General features: G+C 38.0%; 1 protein-coding gene across 2 annotated transcripts in view; it reads right to left on the reverse strand.

Moving 5' to 3' along the window:
- CDK14 (cyclin-dependent kinase 14) overlaps positions 1-19,575 on the reverse strand; it is a 255,308-nt gene that overhangs the window by 47,754 nt on the left and 187,979 nt on the right. The window contains exons 12-13 of one of the 2 annotated variants that reach the window (XM_010573893.1): positions 18,135-18,274; positions 13,882-14,028 (exon numbers count right to left, since the gene is read on the reverse strand). In XM_010573893.1, the coding sequence (XP_010572195.1) occupies positions 13,913-14,028; positions 18,135-18,274 (256 nt within the window). In that variant the 3' untranslated portion in view covers positions 13,882-13,912. Of the gene's footprint in view, positions 1-13,881; positions 14,029-18,134; positions 18,275-19,575 lie in introns of those variants that run through there. The other variant, XM_010573966.1, reaches the window with a different exon arrangement.

Genomic DNA, 19,575 nt, shown 5'->3' on the forward strand with positions numbered 1-19,575 from the left:
GGGGGGTGGGGGCGGGGGGGGGGGGGGGGGGGGGGGGGGGGCAGGCCTGCAAATTCAGCAACTGTGCCAAAAGGGCCAAACACAGCACTGAGGTTCCTTACTATTATACAGCATATTTCCAGTGCCACAAAATGTAGTAGGACCTTCCAAGAGTAAGGTGAGTAAAACCTGTGATCTACAGAATTTACATTCTAGGTTTCAGGCGTAACCTAAGAAATAAAGTTAATAAACAAAGAGAGAGAGAAGGGAGAGAGAGGGCAAAGCTTCAGACAACAAGGTCATGGAACAACTCATTTTACTCATGTTCACATATTAATGATTCTGGTTTCACTTTTTAGTAGCATTTACCTACCTGTAGCACATACCCTTATACTACTTTTGCTTTAAACTTGTAGAATATTTTAGAATAAAAAGACTTCGTAAATTTTTTTCTTTAAACACTAGAGTACAACCACCTTTTGAAGATGAATCTTAATGTTAAAGAGTAAAAAATGTTTCTAAAATCCTTTTCCCCTCCCTTTACTTCTAGACTACACCAAATATGTGGATCAATGTGGTTTGTAATGGCAGGCAAAAACACACTAAGAGCCAAACTGACAAGCTGTTGCTGGATATCTTAATGAACCATTTTATCATCATGGTCTGGGATTTTTGTTTTCTTAGGGAAGGAGATTTGGGGGAGGTGTGTTTGTTTAACTTCTGTGCATTATTGTGATCACAACACACAGTGGATTAACAACAGGAATTCAGAACATCTAGTAAAAACTTCTCTCAATAGACATGAGTTGAAAATTTTGATGCTTCCACAATGTTATCAAGAAACTATGCTTGTTTTTGTGGAAATAAAATACATGAGAAACACCTAATAGATAGGAAGCTTTGCAGATTTCACCTGGTGGAGCTCCTGCTTTTTTGCCTGCAGCATTGAGCAGCATTGCTTCCTACAGTCCTGCAGCTGGAGATGTTTTTCCTACCTCTTATGCTTCTTTAAGGACCCACGCATTCAGACTGAGTTGCATTTACTCTCTGCCTTCCACAGTAACTCACAGAAAGAGACTTAGATTTCTAAATCATTCTGCTCCACTGAGGCACATTTCAAACACCTTTCTGAATCCCCAGGTGTTCTACAGTTTCTCTACCCTGCATTTAGGAGTCTGGCAGAAGGAGAGATGACTACGTCCTGCCATCTGCTGACATAAGCAATGCTGTGACTTATTAGTAAAACTCCTACTTTCGATATCACACAAGCTGGTACAGTAGTTTCCCAGAAAACTGTGAGGTTTGGAGATGATTCTGGGGAGTGAGGAGTACAGCCTACACAAAGGAGCAAGTCCAGGACTTGAAAATTCACAAGTCTCAGCTTTTAGGTTCTCCAAGGAAATATGGCAAGGGTTAATGATCCAAAAGCAATGCTCCATCTGCTAAGAAAATCAAAATCAAGACTTATGCATAAAGTTCCTGGTCAAGGATTTTGACAGGGTCAGGTCAAAAAATCTTCAATGTGACTCAATCTATCTAAACATACCTCCTTAAAAACTTAGTAATATACGTAAAAAGCTTGTGGGATACTTAATGTAGGGATAGAACTTAGTAAAAAAAAAAAAAAAAAAAAAAAAGAAGTGGTGAGGCAAAGTCTTAGAAAAGGTTTTTGAGAGAGAGATACCAGTTTACTGCAGCCCACTGTGTTAACAACACAGATGGAAAAGAAGATTAAAAAGTGAATGTTATCAAAGTCAAGGACTACAGACACACACTAAAAAAATGGCATGGCCCAATCCTAGGTTCAACTTATGGATTGTTTTCTACTGCCCTATTTAATTTGAAATATAATACATAAAAGTTGAAATGTTACTGACTGAACCACATTTCATCAACAGCTGCTCACATTACATAGAGTTGTTTAGATGACCTCAGGCCTCACTGGATTTTTCCAACACTTTCTACACATCCACCCCTCAAAAAAGACATAGGCAATTCATACAGCAAGTGTTTTTACACACAAGTAATGATAAAAGGAGTCACTGACATGGAATATGGACCATGTGTTAGAACTTCTTCCTGGCTGAAAAGTGATTCACAAAGATGGGTAACTTCGCAGAATGCACACTAGCAAGTTCCGGTGAGTTCTCAGAAATTTGGGGGAGAAAAAAAAGATGTACAAATCAGATGATGAATACGTGATTCTGTCACTCACTGCTCCTGCCCTATCTTCCCTAGAAAGTCAAGGAACACAACAGTATTAATTTAGGATAGAAAAGTCAGGATTTGAGTGAATGACAAACAACTGCAGGAATAATAAGTTTGAGGGACAGTAAGGCATTTACTAATTCCTTCCTGGCTAGTCCTCATTTGGATTATAAAGTTCCTAGAAGCTGAGAAAACACTGAGGAAATTTTGAAAACCAAGAAGTTGTCTGGTTAAAAAAAAAGAAATGACGAGTAATGGTTAAATCCTTTCTTTTGTTGCAGGCTACACTTCTTTTACTTTCCAGAAAATGTAGATATGTGGGAAATATTAGTTGTTTAACAATTTTTTTTCTAATTCTGAGTGGTAACTTCTTCGGTCACGAACATAGGACATGCACAGGTCACTAAGCTCTGTCACACTCAGTCCTAGGAAAGAGCTTACGTGCACTTGCCTGACTTCCTAGCCAAAATATCCTTCTGCTTGTGTCCAAGCAGCTCCTGCCAGATGCAGATAGACACTATAGCCAGCACAGGTCCCTCAAATATATCTCAGGGTTAAAATCTAGCAGGTCTGTCCAGTGCTTACTGATCCTTGTCCTTATTCCATTGAGCTAATGGACTTGGAGATTTCCCAGACAGCTTGCTCTCTTTTCCCAATAGAGGTCTAATTTTCAAACTCCATTCAAATAATTTAAACATGTATCACTCCCACAAACAAAGCACCATGGCAGAAACTGAGTAACAAAAACCTTCTGAACTTCTCAAACTAATTTCCATTTTTTTACTTAAATAGTAGTTGGGCATCTGGAATGCTTCCCAAGGTGGGAGAAATTCTCCCAAGGAATCTGCATAGAGGATATTTTTATTCTGATATTCTGCTCTCTTTATTGAACTTTGCAAAGGACTGAGCCTGTGCATTCATTAGCACAGACTATGGCAGCCAATATTCACAGTGCCTATCTGAAAGAACTTTGCACTAAAAAGTTATCTTAAAGGTAAAGAATGCCTGTGTTTACAGTGCTTTAGTAACTCTTCTTTTTGGCAAACTAGCAGATTGTTAACGCTGAGCTTTTTATCTGAAATACAAAACAGAAAACACTCATCTGTAAGTCTCTGTACAAATATTTTGATTAAGAAAGTCCTTTTAAAAAATCTGATTCTGATTCACATTAGGTGGAGAAAGGGAAATTCAACAGCCTGTGGTTAACTCAATAAAGCAAACCCTGGCTACTCCATTACCAACTTTAAAACTTTGACGGATGAAAGAAAATGAAAGCTGAAAAAAAATCAAGGATCTGAACACTAAGCAAACATTCCTCACCGTTCAACCAAGAGACTGCTCAAACATGAGCTGCAAACTTCTGAGAGAAGTACATGTTTAATATATAAAAGACAAAATTCCTTAACAAGAAGAGATATAGTTTGCAAAATCATTCTTCACGAACAGCTTGCAGCCTTTAAATCTCATTTACTCAGCCTGAGATGGCATTGTTGTGTCTACGTTAGTTTTGATAAGGGAGCCAGCCCTACTCCCATTGAAATCTATGGCATTCTCCCATTGTCTTCAGGAGGAGCAGAGCTACACTCAAAGCCTCACAAAGATACCATGATAAAAGACTCCAGAAGGTACCATGATCCCATCTTATTTTCTTAACATTTCTAAAAAAACAGTGTGGGGGAAAGAAACCTGTGCAGTTCATTTCTACTGATATGCAATATGCCTTTTATACGAAAATACAGACCAGCGAAGCAAATGAACAGTTAGCAACATTAACAGACAGGGACTAGCTAAACTGCCTGGGATGAAGAGTTTGCCTGCAATTTTACCACTACAGAATGTCTCAGAGAAGAGTAAGCATTTTGTAATGCTGATCTTTTATGTAACCATTCTTTAAGTCTATGACAGGCAGCAGACCCTGTAGTCTTCATTTCAGATTAAATTTTATACACTAGACCTAAATGCTTTATTTATTTTTAAATTCATACTTTCTAAGGGTATGTAGTTTTTCCTGGAAATGAAATTATATCATGCAACTGAAATTGCATTCTGATTTTATGTAGCCTGACTAAGCATTAAAAATGAGCTCTGTTACAATTCAACTTGCAACAGAAACATGTCTTTTTACAACAGCAGCTTGCAAAAAAACCCCAACCCCATTGCATCCAGAAGACAAAACACTGCCCCGTGTTAATAATGAATGCAGCCCGTATCTACCACGTTCTGTTAAATTGCTAAAATTGCCCAGATAAACCATTTGAGAGTATGTCAGGTTTAATTAATATAACATGACCTGATCATTTCCACAGTTGGGAAGAAAGAAGTTGGCATTCTTTAAATCCAGAACTCAACCTGGAGATTATGCTAAGTTGCTTCATTCATAGTCCACACTCCTCCGCACATGTCAGGAGGACAGCATTTGTCCCCTCTAGTGATAAACAAATTATACATGAAATCAATTCCACTTCACAATAATTTTCCCTATTGGGTATTATCTTTCCTCCTCTGCTCCCTCCAGTTAAGCTTGCATCCTGTAACTTGCTAATGAGCTGGGGGCTTTCTGTTCCAGGTGGCACCCCCTGCCTCGAAGTCATGACATTTCCCATTTCGAATGCTGCTGGCATTTTTCGACAGCTCCTGCTAACTAGCCTTTTTGACCTGCACTAAGAGGAACTCATCTGATCGAATGCTCTAACCTGCCAATCATGCCAGCAAATGATCTTCACAGTCACTCCCAAGGCAGGAGGGGAAAAAAAGGGGAGAGCAAGAGAGGGGGAGCGAGAGAGAAAGCTAGGGAGAGAGTGATGGAGTAGGCAAGCAGGCAGCCTCTGCAGCTACCTAATGAGAGTACTTTAAGTCTCCGAGGCAGCTGAAACATTGAAAAACTGGTGGGAAAATTAGGACAGAACTGAATGCCTAGTGCTGTAATTACTGATTTCTTTCCACCCTGAGATCATTTTGAGAGCAATACCTCCGAGATGTGCCATTTTCTGAAGAACACAAGTTAATTTTACCATATAAATAGAAAAGAGATATATTTTTCCCTGCCACCATCAATATGCAAACCTCATAATTCTGCTCTGCCAAATGGTGTTCTTTACAGAATTAATTAGGAGCTGTAAGCTCGTTAAATGAGTGTCTTCACCTAGGGATGATTATGAATATTTTTTTGTTGTTGATGCAAGCCATAAATAGCATTTTTAACCTAATTTAAATGCTGGCAACATTTACACCTCTGTATTTACAAGTGTCTGTACACAGATACATAAAACAACAAATATGGTATCTACATAGTCTAGATGTGACTTTGTGGGCTGAAACCAAGCAGAGTCATGATAATGACTCAGTTGTTTTGATTTTCTTCATTTTATGATGTGACAGATTACTTACTGCTGAATCTTTCAAGCACAGAAGGACAGATTTAATTGTGTAGATTTTCTTTGCCTTCAGGTAACTAGTTTTGTTCTTAATCAAACTTAGCAGGTGGACTGTAAGCTAACTGGATTTTAATACACATGCAATGCACATACTGAACAAGGGAGGTATTAAAAGCAATTGTACAATAAAAAATTCAGGGAGAAAACTTAAATAAAAAGGCTTATACCATGATATTACATGCTGTGACTGTATTGCTACAATATACCTGCCAGAAAATATCATGCACAATCAGTCTTTATATTAACATCAAAAGACAGTTACAGAAATGGCTGTACAGAATTAATAGCTAGGTACTAATGGCAGAGAATGATCACCCATAATTACTAATTCAAAATACATGTATGGTCCAAAACAACTTTAATAATTATAACAAGACCACAAAATTATGGAAATACCCAATCCTGTTTCCGCTTCTTAAAATATCCGAAGATACTGTTTCAGTGCTATTCTTCTATATTACAGATTTTTACTGGAGAATTTAGTATTTTTTCCTGAATTTTGGGGGTTTTCCTCCTCAGACTTTTCATAGCAATTAACAATAGGAGCATGTGGGAAGCCCATCCACCCGCATCCCAGATTATGGACAGAATAAATGAATGTATTTTCATTAACTGAGTTGTAAACTATTGCTGCGTTTTTAGGCAAGAATCTCCCCACAACTAGGAGTATTCAGTGCACATTTACTTTAATGGGTGTTGCCTTCAGAGCCAATTTTGCAGTGGCTGGTTTAGTTTCTTTGTTTCATAGAGAATCAGGCAATGTAAACTACAGGCTCAAAATAGCAACACAAAGCTCTCTCTCTCCACGGAAACAATTCTGGTATATGGCATTACTAAAATTCATTTTTTGTTTACAATTTGGCTGAAAGTAAAATGTTCTGGTAATTCTGAATGCTGCAAATGATGCCTGAGAGGCGATGCCTCTCATTAGCTTTGCTGTCTCTCTGGGTTACGGGCCGTGTGTCAGCACTGGAAGCCTCTGCTTTGTCTGGAAACCTCAGTTTCTCCCCTTCAGTGGTTCCACTTTTCCTCTTAGACAAAGCCTAACCGAGGAGTCACGTGAGGAAATAATCCTAAAGGAGAGGTGACTGTCCATGGGAGAATAGTTTAGACCCGCTTTTGCCTCCCTCCCAGTCATTGTCATTTATACATTGTCCTCTCTGCATTCAAATGTCTTCCCAGACTATCAGCCCACTGCAACTCAAACAGCCTTTCATGCCTAGACACTTCTTAAAGCATCAACAGACCACAAAGACCGTCTAGTGGGAATCGCTTGCTATCCTAATATTAATAATACAATACAGTGCACTTATGGCACAGAGGATTCCACCTTCCGTCTCCTAAATTTAAGAACAAACAAACTGGAAACACAGATAAACAGTGCTACAACTGAGCACATGCATTCATGCAAATATCACTAATATCTTTCTTACAGCATAAGTGACTGTTAAATTAAAAACCTCTACACTAAAAATTATTTGAAAATGAATCTTCACAGTGCTGAAGGCAAGTTATCACGCATTAGAAATGAACTGAAAATAGGCTCCAGACTATGCAATGGTACAAGAAAATAGGATATTGTCCCTTGACAAAAGTTATCCGTGACAGTAGTAACGCCTCTTTTTTCTTCTGCGAGCTCTGCAGCTGATTTGGCCACAAAACATTGCAACTTGAAAAAAAAAAATCAGGCCAATAAGTATGTAGCCACTAATTTCACACAGAATAACATGGAGTATATAATTGCAAGGAAGACATCAATGTTTCCTAGCTGTGGAGGTTTGAAATACTTGTCCTATCAAGTACAGTATGTAACAATAAATGTGAGTCCTCCCCTCTCTGTCCTGCTTCCTTTCTTTCCTCCTTCTTCCTTCATCCTGAAAGAAACTCCTAAAGTACTTCTCCTCCCAGAATCCTGTCCATGATTTTGGAAATCCTGTTCATGCTTACTTATTTCCATCTACTCACTTCCAGGCATAGATGCTGTCTTGGTCTTTCAGTCTACAGACTGGACAGGCTTTCAGCACTGGTGTTCAGCTAGCTTAGCAAGACCACAGGGTGTCCTTCACCGATTCACTTTCCATACCTCTATGCATTAGCTTACCAACTCTGAATAAGGATTTTTATCATGAAAGCCATGAGACTGTGTATTCCACTACTTATACTGAGTGCAATTCAGTGACAGTGTATCTCACATGACAACAGACAAGCCGAGCTACTACAGTACTGACACAGGAACACCATTAAACATATTTTTATGTGCCATGAACTCCTTGATGGGGTGGTGGGTTCCCTTTACTGTGGCATACTGGGGGGCCTGATGGACTTCTGTATGGACAGTTGCTCCACCCTCAGTCCCAATGTGTCACTTAAGTGAGATGGGCGGTTTAGATGAAGACAGCCTTGCACTGGCCAGCTACTTGCTCAGTCCATTCCACCCTCCACACAGTCTACTGAATACAGGGGGATTTTCTTGATGGCTGAATAGAGGGCAAAAATCAGTCTATAACTCATTTTAGACTAATAGGAACAAGATAATAAATTCTTATATATCAAGAGGAGAATGTAGTCCAATGCCTGGAGTTTTTCCCTTGTGTGTTAAATTTAGGGCATATTCTATCAGTGTGGTGATCTTACTCTTTGATATGAAGTAAAGCACAGCTGGAACAGTCTCATAAAACCATTATGTTGTTAACATACGAAAATAATGGCCCTAAAAGTATGAGAGCGCCAAAAAATATCTTGGATCCTGCAGTTATCTTTCACAGCTTAATACTAATTTAACATTTTACAAAACTGATGTTACAATTTCAACTCTGTTTAGTACTGTCATTACTAGACTCAAACCCAAATTGCTTTCAGCTGCCCACCACAACTGCATCTTATTAGCCTTTTCACGAAAGCCAATTTATGCAAATCCAGTATTAGTTAAATAATTAAACTGACCCTCAACATTCATGTATAGACATTGTCTGGCACTAAAAGATGCAAGAGAAATTTAAACCTCCCATCTTCAGTGCTTAGGCTTCCATCTTTTCAACTGCAGCAGCACAATGACTGTTTGTACACATCTATTTGAATCCATCTATTAAAAAAAAGAAGTGCATTTAAAAAATGAAACTGTTCACTGCTGTGCGTTTCTAGGTCTGCTCTTCTCTCTCAAGCTGGGTTTACACTGAATTTCAAGATCTCACACCTATAAAGCACTACTGGCTACTTTCAGCTTTTGATTAAATCAACAATGACAAAATCTAGGTGACATACAGTAACTCAGTCCAGAATCCTCTTTTATTCAGACCTTTCTCCACTGTAATTACTACAGTTTTATCCCCTGAAGCTGGAGAGATGAAGACTTAGAAGCACAGTATACGGTTTTCCACAGCGATTCAGCAACACTGGGATACCCAGTAAAGAGTAAATGCAGGGGAGTAGTGAATGAGAATGACTTTTCAATACTGACTGCTGGACACACACACTGCTGGACCACAGCTTCCCTGCAGCTTGACTAGGGCAAAGCAGGCAAAAATCATGTTCCCACACAGCACTGCTGAAGAGGCACTCTTACACAATTCATAAATGTAAAACTGAAGATGAAAAACAAAAATAAAACTATTTGGATGGGGATGCAACAACAGTCACCTCTCTAGCTAGCAAAGAGAAAAAGGTAATTTTACCTAACAGTTCTGTGCTGCTGAACACCCCTGGTCACAAGCAACCAAATTAGTAACTAGCACTTTCTGCCAGTATAGTGGTAACTGTCACCTCTTCAGCTTTATTCTGTTTTACGCAGCTGAGGTGACCTGAATGACGCCATCGTCCCTTCGATTGGCTGGGGTGGTGTCAGTTGCTGGCTTAAACGGACACAGAAGAAAGAGTTCAGCATCCTGCAATTGAAATTCAGGATTGCTCGGATGGATGTGCGTGTGGTGAAGCAATACAAATAAAGACCACTTTTTGTTTTGCTCCAGTGAATTGTCAAAGAGATTTAGAAAGCCAGGGGATCTCATTATGGTAACACAGGTTAAATACTTTAAAAGCATATGGTGCTACCATCCTGAATGAAGCTGTCCCTGCCGGCTCCGGGAAGCAGACAATAGGCCAGAAACACATTTCGTGTCTCTGGTCCACCAATGGGAACCGGAGATTATAAATCACCACGAGAAAACATTGCGTGCTATCTGATATCAGGTAATGCCTTGTCTTTTCAATTACAATTTGACTCATCCTTTTCCAGAGAGGAGCAAGCTCTAGCCATGTATTCCACCGGCCAAAGGAAAACTCAGCTCTAGAGTTTCTTGTGGTCCATTCTTGCCTTGGTAAAGCAGTATCTGTAGAGATGGGTGAATATAGTATACAATATGTCTCAACAATATATGTAGAGATGGGGAATGCTTCCACAGAGATGCTTCGTGCCCATGGGGAAAAAAATATCAGTGAAAACCATCAGGCAGAAAATAAAAATGTTTTGCTTTATCACAAAGCTTTAAAGATGCTTGGATATGGCCAAAGGTTTCTTTCCTTACTCCCCCAAAGGCCCCACCTAACTCACTGCTGACAGATTCTTATGTGAAATGGAGTTCATTACCACATATTTGCTAATTTTCTCCAGTAGGGAGCAGTCTCAACATTGACCTTGGTAACTTCAAATGTCAGCTCTTTCCCCATGGGCACTGAAATAATGCGTTGTCTCTCTCTTGGAGCCCAAGACAATGACACAGGGTAGTCCACAGAGACCCTATTAGTAGTCCAAGCCTGACAGGGATTATCTAGGTTTTCAGAAACATGTCCTAGGTTACTGCCATTTCAAGGAGTTTTTTGGATTTGTAAGCAGCTATGCTGCAGACAGGCAGCTGAAGCACTACAATATTTTAAAGATAGTAGAAATTCTCAGAGATGCACCAATTTCTTCAGCTGCTCCTTGCAGCTATTTCTGAGGGCAGCAGATGAGCTCTAACAAATGATATGGAGCCATTTACAAAGTTACTGCCTTTTGCTCCTTTCCTTCACCAATCTGCCAGAAATTGCTGCTTCCAAAGTTGGCAGGTGATGATGTTTGCCCATGTCGCAGCCACTCCTGGGCAAGCCCAGTCTCTTTGCTTTCCAAACCCTAAAGAAAAGTGGATTTAATTCAGTGGGTGCACTATTAGGGCAGTAACATCTGGCAAGCTTGTGGAGAGAACAGCAGGAGGTGATAATTTCTTAAATTATCACAGCAAGATTTGGCACAGCTTCTTTGTTGGCACTCTCAACTTTATTTCCTATTCTACCCTGAAAAAAGGAAATTAGGAACACTTGGAAGGAAGGACTAGACACAAGACTAGAATTTCCTTCAACACCATCGAGGTTCTGGAGGTGGCTGAAGATGGTTCCGTGTTTGGGTTTTTTGTGTGTGTCTTCTAATAAATTCCTTTACAATGTATAAATGCATAAAAATACATAAAATATATAAAAAATAGAACCATTCCCCTGCACACACATCAGAGGATTTAGAGAGCACCTATCTACAAATCTTTCTCTTTCACGGCTTCCTGATGGATATTGGAATACTTCAAAATTCCAGCCCTTCCTAACTTTCCTACCATCTCTATATATGCATAAAGTCAATTCAAGAAGATGGGTAAAGCACATATATACCTGCCTTGTCCACGAGATGAGCTATAAGTATTTGTTTGCCTCTGTTTTTTTCATAATCTGATCTATTTCCTTGCAATATTGGCACTTTTAAATTTTCCTTTATCCACACTAGCTGTAACGTTATCTGATTGTGCTCGTTGACATTTTAACAGCTTGTACTGTTTGCCTCTATCCCTCTAACTCTACTTGTCTCGCTTACCTGTTAACTTCAGGGCCCTGGCGAGCTACTGTCATCTTTTTGCTTTTCATGCATCTTTTTGCTTCACTGAGCCTTGTGAATGGAGGCTTTAACTGAATATCTCGCAATAAATATCCCTTTCTTAATGCTACTATCCTGCTTACTGCAGCTCCAGTCTTCCACTAGAATAACTGACTCAGCTCCTAACTCATCCATTTTACTGACTGAACATCCTACTTGCCAGTCACTGCTCTACTGCTTAAAATCACAGCCACCTGCTATTCAGATTAAGCCTTCACCAGACCTCCTTTTCACAATTATCAAAACTGCAGTCTTTTTTCCCAACTCCTTTCACTCTCCATGATGACTCTTATTTCCTCTTGCTTGGTGGTCTCATCCCTTTAAAGGTTTCCACCCATCCTAACAATTCCTCACCCAGGTCCAGTTTCCATGTCCACATTTCTCCTGTCTCCCCTGCTATTCTAGTTTCATCTCATTAATGCACAGCTCTCTACATTTTACAATTAAGAGGACTTCTGTTTGGTACTAACACTCTTCCAGTATTATCTGCTGCCCCCCATCTTATATCACAAGTCAAATACTACAACCAGGAACTGTTATGCTACTGCACTGTAAGCACCTAACACAACAAAGTCCCAAGCCATGATGGAAAACTGTAATCAATAATGTATACATGTCACAACTTAACATTTGTTAAGTGGCTCCAGATCTTACACAATGAAAGGTGCTGTTCTGTATTAGAGCTGTGGTTGAGTAGCCATAACAGTACAGCAATGTACGTCAAACGTACATGTGGCGCTCTCTTTCTGCTTACATAGAAAATTTTAAAAAGTCATTTGTATCCGCTTAAATAGATATTCAGTAAGAACGATCAAATGGTTCTTTTTTGTGCTATTTTACATGCTCATTTGCAAATACAAACTTCCTACTGCATATTGTATAAATGAAAAATTACATTTGTTTGGAAGCAACAGAAAGGAGATTCTGTACATGAGAAATGAGATTCTTTATGTAAGCTTCCACACAAAAGGTCTTTAGCACAGATGGGCACATTCTAAATTTACTTTAGATGGATGATATGTCACGTTAGAACAGACAAGGTTGAAGAGATGTCTGCAGGGACACAGCCCCAGGAAAAAGTAGGGATTAACTTGTCAATAAAGATGTAAACAGACTGCTCTGAGGCAGCCTCATTTCTGACATTAGAAAATCTTAAATGGTTTGCTGGTGAAGAGCTTGTGCAAAAATTGGGGCAGGCTGTCAAGACCAAAATCTATTCATTTCAGTTTTTCAGTAGTTGCTGTCTGTCAGGCAAACAGCCTCCATAACATTACAGGGTTAAAAAAAAATTGCGCATAAACATAAAACAGTAAACCGAATATAATTCATTAAAGTTATATCTAATATTGTAACAAGCAGACTTCGTTAAAGACAGACTTAATGAGAATGTCAACCACGCTTATATGAGACTATACCTTCGAATAGGTACACGAGCAGCATGCGCATTTATCTCAGCTCCTAGAACTTCCATAACAAGCGGTTATAATGGACTTACTGCGCAAAAGCAACCGCGAATTTAAAAAAAAAAAAAGGCAGGCCTGGATTTTTGAATGAAACTAATCTGCACTTTGGGTATTTTGTGAAACACTGTGGTATGAAACTATTTAGAGAAGCATACTAAGCAAAGCAGCTATATAAAGGAATACTGCTAATCTGGAAAAGTCTGTCAAGTGGTGAATCCCACTGAACAAACACTGGGGTGATGCATATGGGCAGAAGAGAGTTAATGCCATGATATAACAACCACCATTCCCCTACTGTAATTTGGTAAGTAGCCTCTCTACTCACCTGCCCTTCCCAGGTTCTGTTGTACTCTTAGGATACCTGAAGTCATATTACACACTATTTCACTGCTGAATAACTATGGTTAAAAAGATGGGGTATTGACTGAAAGCCATCCAAGAACAAAACCAGTTCTAGTAGATCCAGTGACATAGATCAAATTCATTAACATGACAGCACCTCTGTTTCCATCAAGAACATCCTTCTGCTATGAGGGCTACCAAACCTACTAAATGAATCATTTCTTGTCCTTGCCCCAAAGTTCAACAACAGAACTGGCAAGAGGTATTTTATCTCTCCATATCTTACCAGGGCAAAAAAACATCAGTCCAAATTAAAGGCAACCTAATGTTTAATCTGCTGGCACCAACTCCTGCAATATTTTCAACCTGTCAGTGACACTGATCCTGCCCCCAAGGCCAGGAACTTACACTCCTTATATTGACCATTAAACTGCAAAACCAGATTATCTGCCTGAACATGAGCAATTTAAGAAATGTGCAGTTGAATTTTATATTTTGTTTCCTCTAAAGAGAAGTAAAGTAAAGAGTATTTTCAAAGATATACTTTCCAATAATCATGCCTTACCTGCATTTTCAGTTGTGAACATAGGTATTCTTCAGTGTTTGCTGTTTGATACACCTTTGCCATAACTATTGTTTTTTCCAAAGACTCTCATGCTTTCTCCAGTCTCTGGCTGTAATCTTACATTCGGTACCGTAAAAATAGAAGACACTGCAAAAAAGAGTGTCAGTTTAGAAACTTTGATTTTTTTCCCGCAAAAGCAGTAATTTAAAAATAATTAGTTAATACATATGGCAAACACAACACTGAGTAAATATATACAGCTTTTACATATACCACTATTTATGCAAGTAAGCACTGTAAATATTCTGAATGGAAAGAAGCTGCATGCATTATGATGGAAGCTCTATGATGACAACATTCCTAGCGGCATGCCTCTAAAAAAACCTGTTCCCAGTTGTGTGTGTTTATTTGTCCTGTGTACCACTATATAATTCATGTTTTCCATTTTAAAATTTCTGCTCTGAGAGCATTCAGAACTAAATAAGAATGTGAAAAAATGCAGCAAGGTTTTCAATAATTTGACATCACATAGTACATCTTCAGAATCTTGATGCCAGTAGAACTGAGCTATTTTGTTTGACTTCATTTTATTAACTGTTAAAGACAAATAGGCTTGTTAAAAATATCCTAACAACTCAAAAAGCTTTTACATAAAGCAATCCCCTTCTGCATGAGCTAGAAAAACCATGTAACACCAGGCAAATAATTACTAGTAGACATGATAATATTAATCACAGGGATCAAACTGCAAATAGTTAAGGATTCACACATTGATGATATGAAAACTTATTTTTACTTAGGATGCCTCAAACTATTGGGGGAAAACCACTGACTCTTAATACCGTCTGAGAACAAGTGTCCATATAAAAATATCCTTGAATATGCCACTGCATGGTTGCAAGAGGAAATGTTAATAGACTGTTTAAAGAACTGATTGGAGCCGTAACAGTTTTCTTTGTTTTAGCATAGCTGTAAGTTTTTGGAGCTACTCTTCCATCTTTAAGTCTTTAAAAGACCTGGCTATTGTTTTGTGCACAAGATCTTCCCACTGTATTTTTGACATCTCAGCCTGCTTTTGAGATTCTGCTATCCTTGGTAACATACATTATGAATGGCATATATTCTATGCAAATAAATCAATATGAGCTCTCAAATATGAAAGCAGAAAAGGGGGAGGACTGGGGTTTTTTTTCAATAGAAAATAACAAGTACACATATTTAGTAAAAGGGGTTAATCTATAGATTACTGCTCAGGTGTGAGATGAATGAAGTCTATGTTGCATCATAAATTGTATTGTATTCCCAGACAGTATGTTTTCAGCAGAACTGCACAACTCTTACCTTTTTAATGTACTATTTTTAAAAAATGAAAGTGGTTAGATGTTAGACAGAGCTTATCTGGAAATTGAACTTCCAACCCAATTGAAATGATGCCTTGACTTGAAACCAAGCCAAATAAAAAAATCAAAATTTTGCTTCTCACATAAACTCATTTTGCACACATTTTTAAAATAAAACACAAGATTAAAATTTTATCCTGTAAAATATTACATAGAATATAAACACTTAGTACTAAAGTCAAAACAAGAAGAGAAAGTGAAATACTTCTTTTTTACTTTTTCAATGTAGGCAGAGTCACCATACTTTCATGAAATACTGTGATTCCAAAGGAACAGTATTTTCTGATGGAGAATCATTTGACTGACTTTTTTCCCCTTCTCTTTTTCTTTCTCCTCACCTGTGAGTCTTTCCTTGGTTTTTAGTGCTAAATCCCCAAATTTGCAATTCAGCACTAGGACCAAGGTGGACAAAATATATTCCATGATGAATACTATTCACTACAGAGATTTACAAAATTGCAGTGGTGTCTTGATTAGGAGGCAGTAGATTTTGTGTGTACAGACACTTCTGTTGTGCATAAAGACACAATGTGTTTATACCTACATTTAATTAACTATCAACAGCAAGTGTTTCTCATCGTAAAATATTAACCCAGAGAACTAGAATCACGAAAACTGGTAATTTCACTACACAGTAAACATTTTCCCAACTCTCCAAAGTATATGACTTCTTTGTTTTGTAAATATGTTTACAAGTATATCCAAGTCATACTAAATAGAAATGATTGTAGTATTTGATACTGGAATTGTCCTTTCTTGCATCTGGATTTATGCTTCATAATGATTATCTACTAGACACAGAAATAGTCTTTCTGTAACTCAAAATTTTACTGGAGGCATTTAGAAGAACCTTGCTTTAAAATATAATGATTTTTCATCTTTATTCTCCCCCCTTCAAAAGGTTTCACTGCTCCTGATGTTTAACGTTATGCAAAGACGTGTTTCTGCCAATGAATATCGCCTTATGGTTATGCTTCTGCAAATAACCTGCTGTGAGCTGATAAAAGGATTAATGCAGCCAAAATTCTTAATCTGTGAAATTACAAATTAAATTCTCATATTAAAAATACCACCCTGAGGTATTTTTTGTGGTTTTAATTCCCCTCTGGTGTTCTGCATACATTGTGCTTGTTAATGACTAGGACAAGACTGTCTCTGTTGGCAGCCTGCTGCAGAGTGATAATGTGTAGGCATTTACTTCACTGATAGAACTGGATTTAACCACTGACTGATAAACTAAGTGGCAAGTGGGTAATAAGTCCATATTAACAGAAAAGTACTACTGCAGAATTCAGAATTCAAAATCCTGGCTAGACTAAATCACACAGTCAGAAGGATTGAGATGTCACCACTGCAGAGTGATTTTTGTTTTCCATTTAGTGGAAAAAGGATAAATGAACTGGCATTCTTGATGTTTCATTAGTCCTGAAGAAATGAACCTCTTTTTGCATCAGTTTCAGCAAAGGCAGACTTTCAACAGCATCTTTAATTTACACTGCATCCTTTGAATTTTCATCTTATAAAGTACCGCAGCCAGCAAACTGAGTGGTATGTTAGCATGGCAGAGGAGGAAACTGGGAATCTTTTTGCAGAGCAAGGACATGGTCTATGACAGAGCTGGTGATGGACAAAAATTAATGGTGCTGGTTTGATTTTAACGTTCATATTCTACAAATGGGAGAGTGCTATTCAGAGCAGAGTCAGGAGTAGGGTACTTAGGCCACAGAATGAGCTCAAAATGTGACTACTACAGCTGTTGAGGATAGAAAAGATAAATTTTTGGAAGACAAAAGTTTTCATACTGACACTGATGTAAACAGAATCTGTTGTGGATTAATATTCAGAAAGGGACCTCAGTTTTTACAAGCAAACTTTTAAATCAGCCATAGTTACACACACACACGTCATTGTTGCATCTCTGAACTTTTTGCCTCGAAGTACTGGATTTAGATCTTTTGCTAATGGATGCATGTTTGAAAGCAGAAAATAACGTACACTGTTCTAATGCAAGCATGCTTCTCTTCACCACGTTGAGTTAAAGCAAAATGCTGATTGTTATTCCCCTGTGAAACCTATTTTTAATAACAGAACCTTCTCTGAATCAAAAATATGCATGATAATATTTTTCCCCAGAATAAATAGTAGTGTGCTTTTAACACTGGAAAAAGATATGGACATGTATGATATAAATGATTCACAATTATTAAAGAGATAATTGACAGCATACATGATGATAGGAACATTTCTGCCAAGTCAACTGGAATGCATTTTGTTTAATAAAAGAAATAAAAAGATGTATGTAAATGCTGAAAGCATTCTTAGTTAATAACATCATCTGCCATCCTCTTCTAACACAGTCTAATTCAGCAAATTAACTGATTGTCTACTTTGTGTTTTTCAGACTTCCAAATGCCGAGTCCTTTCTTAAAGGTTACTGTTATAACAGATAGAGATTCTGTGAATCAAACACGGCTGGATTTTTATCCTGTATGCTGCAGCTAGTTAAGAAGTACTGTATGTTATAAAGTGAAAAGCACTAAATATGTAAATTGTATTTTTCCTTTTGCTTTATGACAATTCAGATAATTCTCTTGGCTGCACACATAATCAAATACAAAGATAGCTGGCTGCAGACTGCAGAGCAGAGATAGCAAAAAAAAAAAAAAAAAAAAATCCATTTTGTCCTGTGTCAAGCTAACTCTGTAATTTCAAGCTACACAATTGCACTCACGTATTTTGTGTGTGGCTGTGTATGTCCATGAAGCTGTCTGCATGTGAGGGTTAGCATACACACATGCATCTGTATGAACTAGCGTCTTTCTTTTTAATCACTTCGGAGGTGGTTATACTCACTATCAGTTAACTCCCATAGCCGTGGGGGCAGATCACTGAAATACTCATGGCTCAGGGCCGCCTGTGCTGACAATCTGTTCTTTGGGAAACACTGGAGTAGTTTGGAGGCTAGATCTTCTGCGTGATTCACATAGCTCAGCCTGTAACACAAACAAGAAGGTTTTTCTGAAAAACAGTCTCATTATTCTGTTTACTAATTCCATATGCAGCCAGCACAGTTGAAACACTGAGTCTTGCTAGCCAGGATAAAGACAAAGTCTATTTGGGAGCACTACCAGGAGAGATATTCCTCAGGTTAGGGAGTCAATTAATTACTTCTGGATTGATAGCTCAAAATTCATACAAATTTTACAAATATAGAGCATATAATATACCATATCACATGTGCCCTGCCTAGTATGCTAAAAGATCATAAGCAACAGCATCTTGAAAGCAACTGTTTTGATTCTTCCATTTACATTTTATTGAGCATACTGACAGACTGAAAATTTACAGTGCTGGAAACAAATGGTTACTACTATCTAAACCCATGAAATCCAAGCTTAAAATAACAGCAGTATTCATACAACTTTGTCAAGTATCAAATTTTAAAATCCAATGACACTTAACATGCAACATATGCATCATGTTTCATAAAGACATTTGTCTTTTGGGAAGTACTGACTTCTTATTTTTTCATATATTCACATACAGGGGGTTGACTCTTCATCAGGTGTTAATGGAATGTAAACATTAAATTGTAAGTGAATTATCTTTTCTAAGGTACCTAGGGAAGTCTAAGAAAACTCATTGTTTTACTGGGAGCTATATGCTTGGGAATATGATAAGAAAATATAAACTAAAAATAATAGATTTGGAGGAGAGAGAGTAAAATGGTAATCAGCAAGACATGGCTTTGCAGCCGCCTTCTAAAATTTCCAAAGCCACCAGACTTATTCTAGTATGTAGTCAGAAAAGAGGTGCTGAATCTTGTTGACATTGTGCTGCTATTATTAGTAGGTAACTTTGTAAATTCAGCCATGCCTTTGCTCAGTAAAGATCTCATCAGGTAAAAATGCCAAAGTGTATAAAAGGTCTCCTATTTTTCAATGCACTGGTTTCCCAAAACAGGTAAAGTAGAATGCAGTCCAAAATACTGCAGTATTTGAAAAAGATTGTGTTATCCTTTAAAATCAATAATCCCACAGCATGTTTCATGCAAATGTTCATTTTTGTTCAGCTGAAGCTGACTTGCTGGAAAGCCATTCAGGGAAGGTGGATTAAACAGTTACTCTTTTATTGGGCTGACATGGCATAAGCTATACAGATCAGTGTATGCACAGGTGAAAACTATCTCTACAACAAAGAACAAACACTGAAAACACTAAATGAAAAAAAAAATTGTTATTACAGTGAGAACTTTAAACTCACAAATGTCATAGACACAACTTTTTGTCATGCC

The sequence above is a fragment of the Haliaeetus leucocephalus genome, unplaced genomic scaffold (genome assembly GCF_000737465.1).
Source record: "Haliaeetus leucocephalus isolate CR32 unplaced genomic scaffold, Haliaeetus_leucocephalus-4.0 Scaffold0, whole genome shotgun sequence".
Taxonomy (NCBI): Eukaryota; Metazoa; Chordata; class Aves; order Accipitriformes; family Accipitridae; genus Haliaeetus; species Haliaeetus leucocephalus.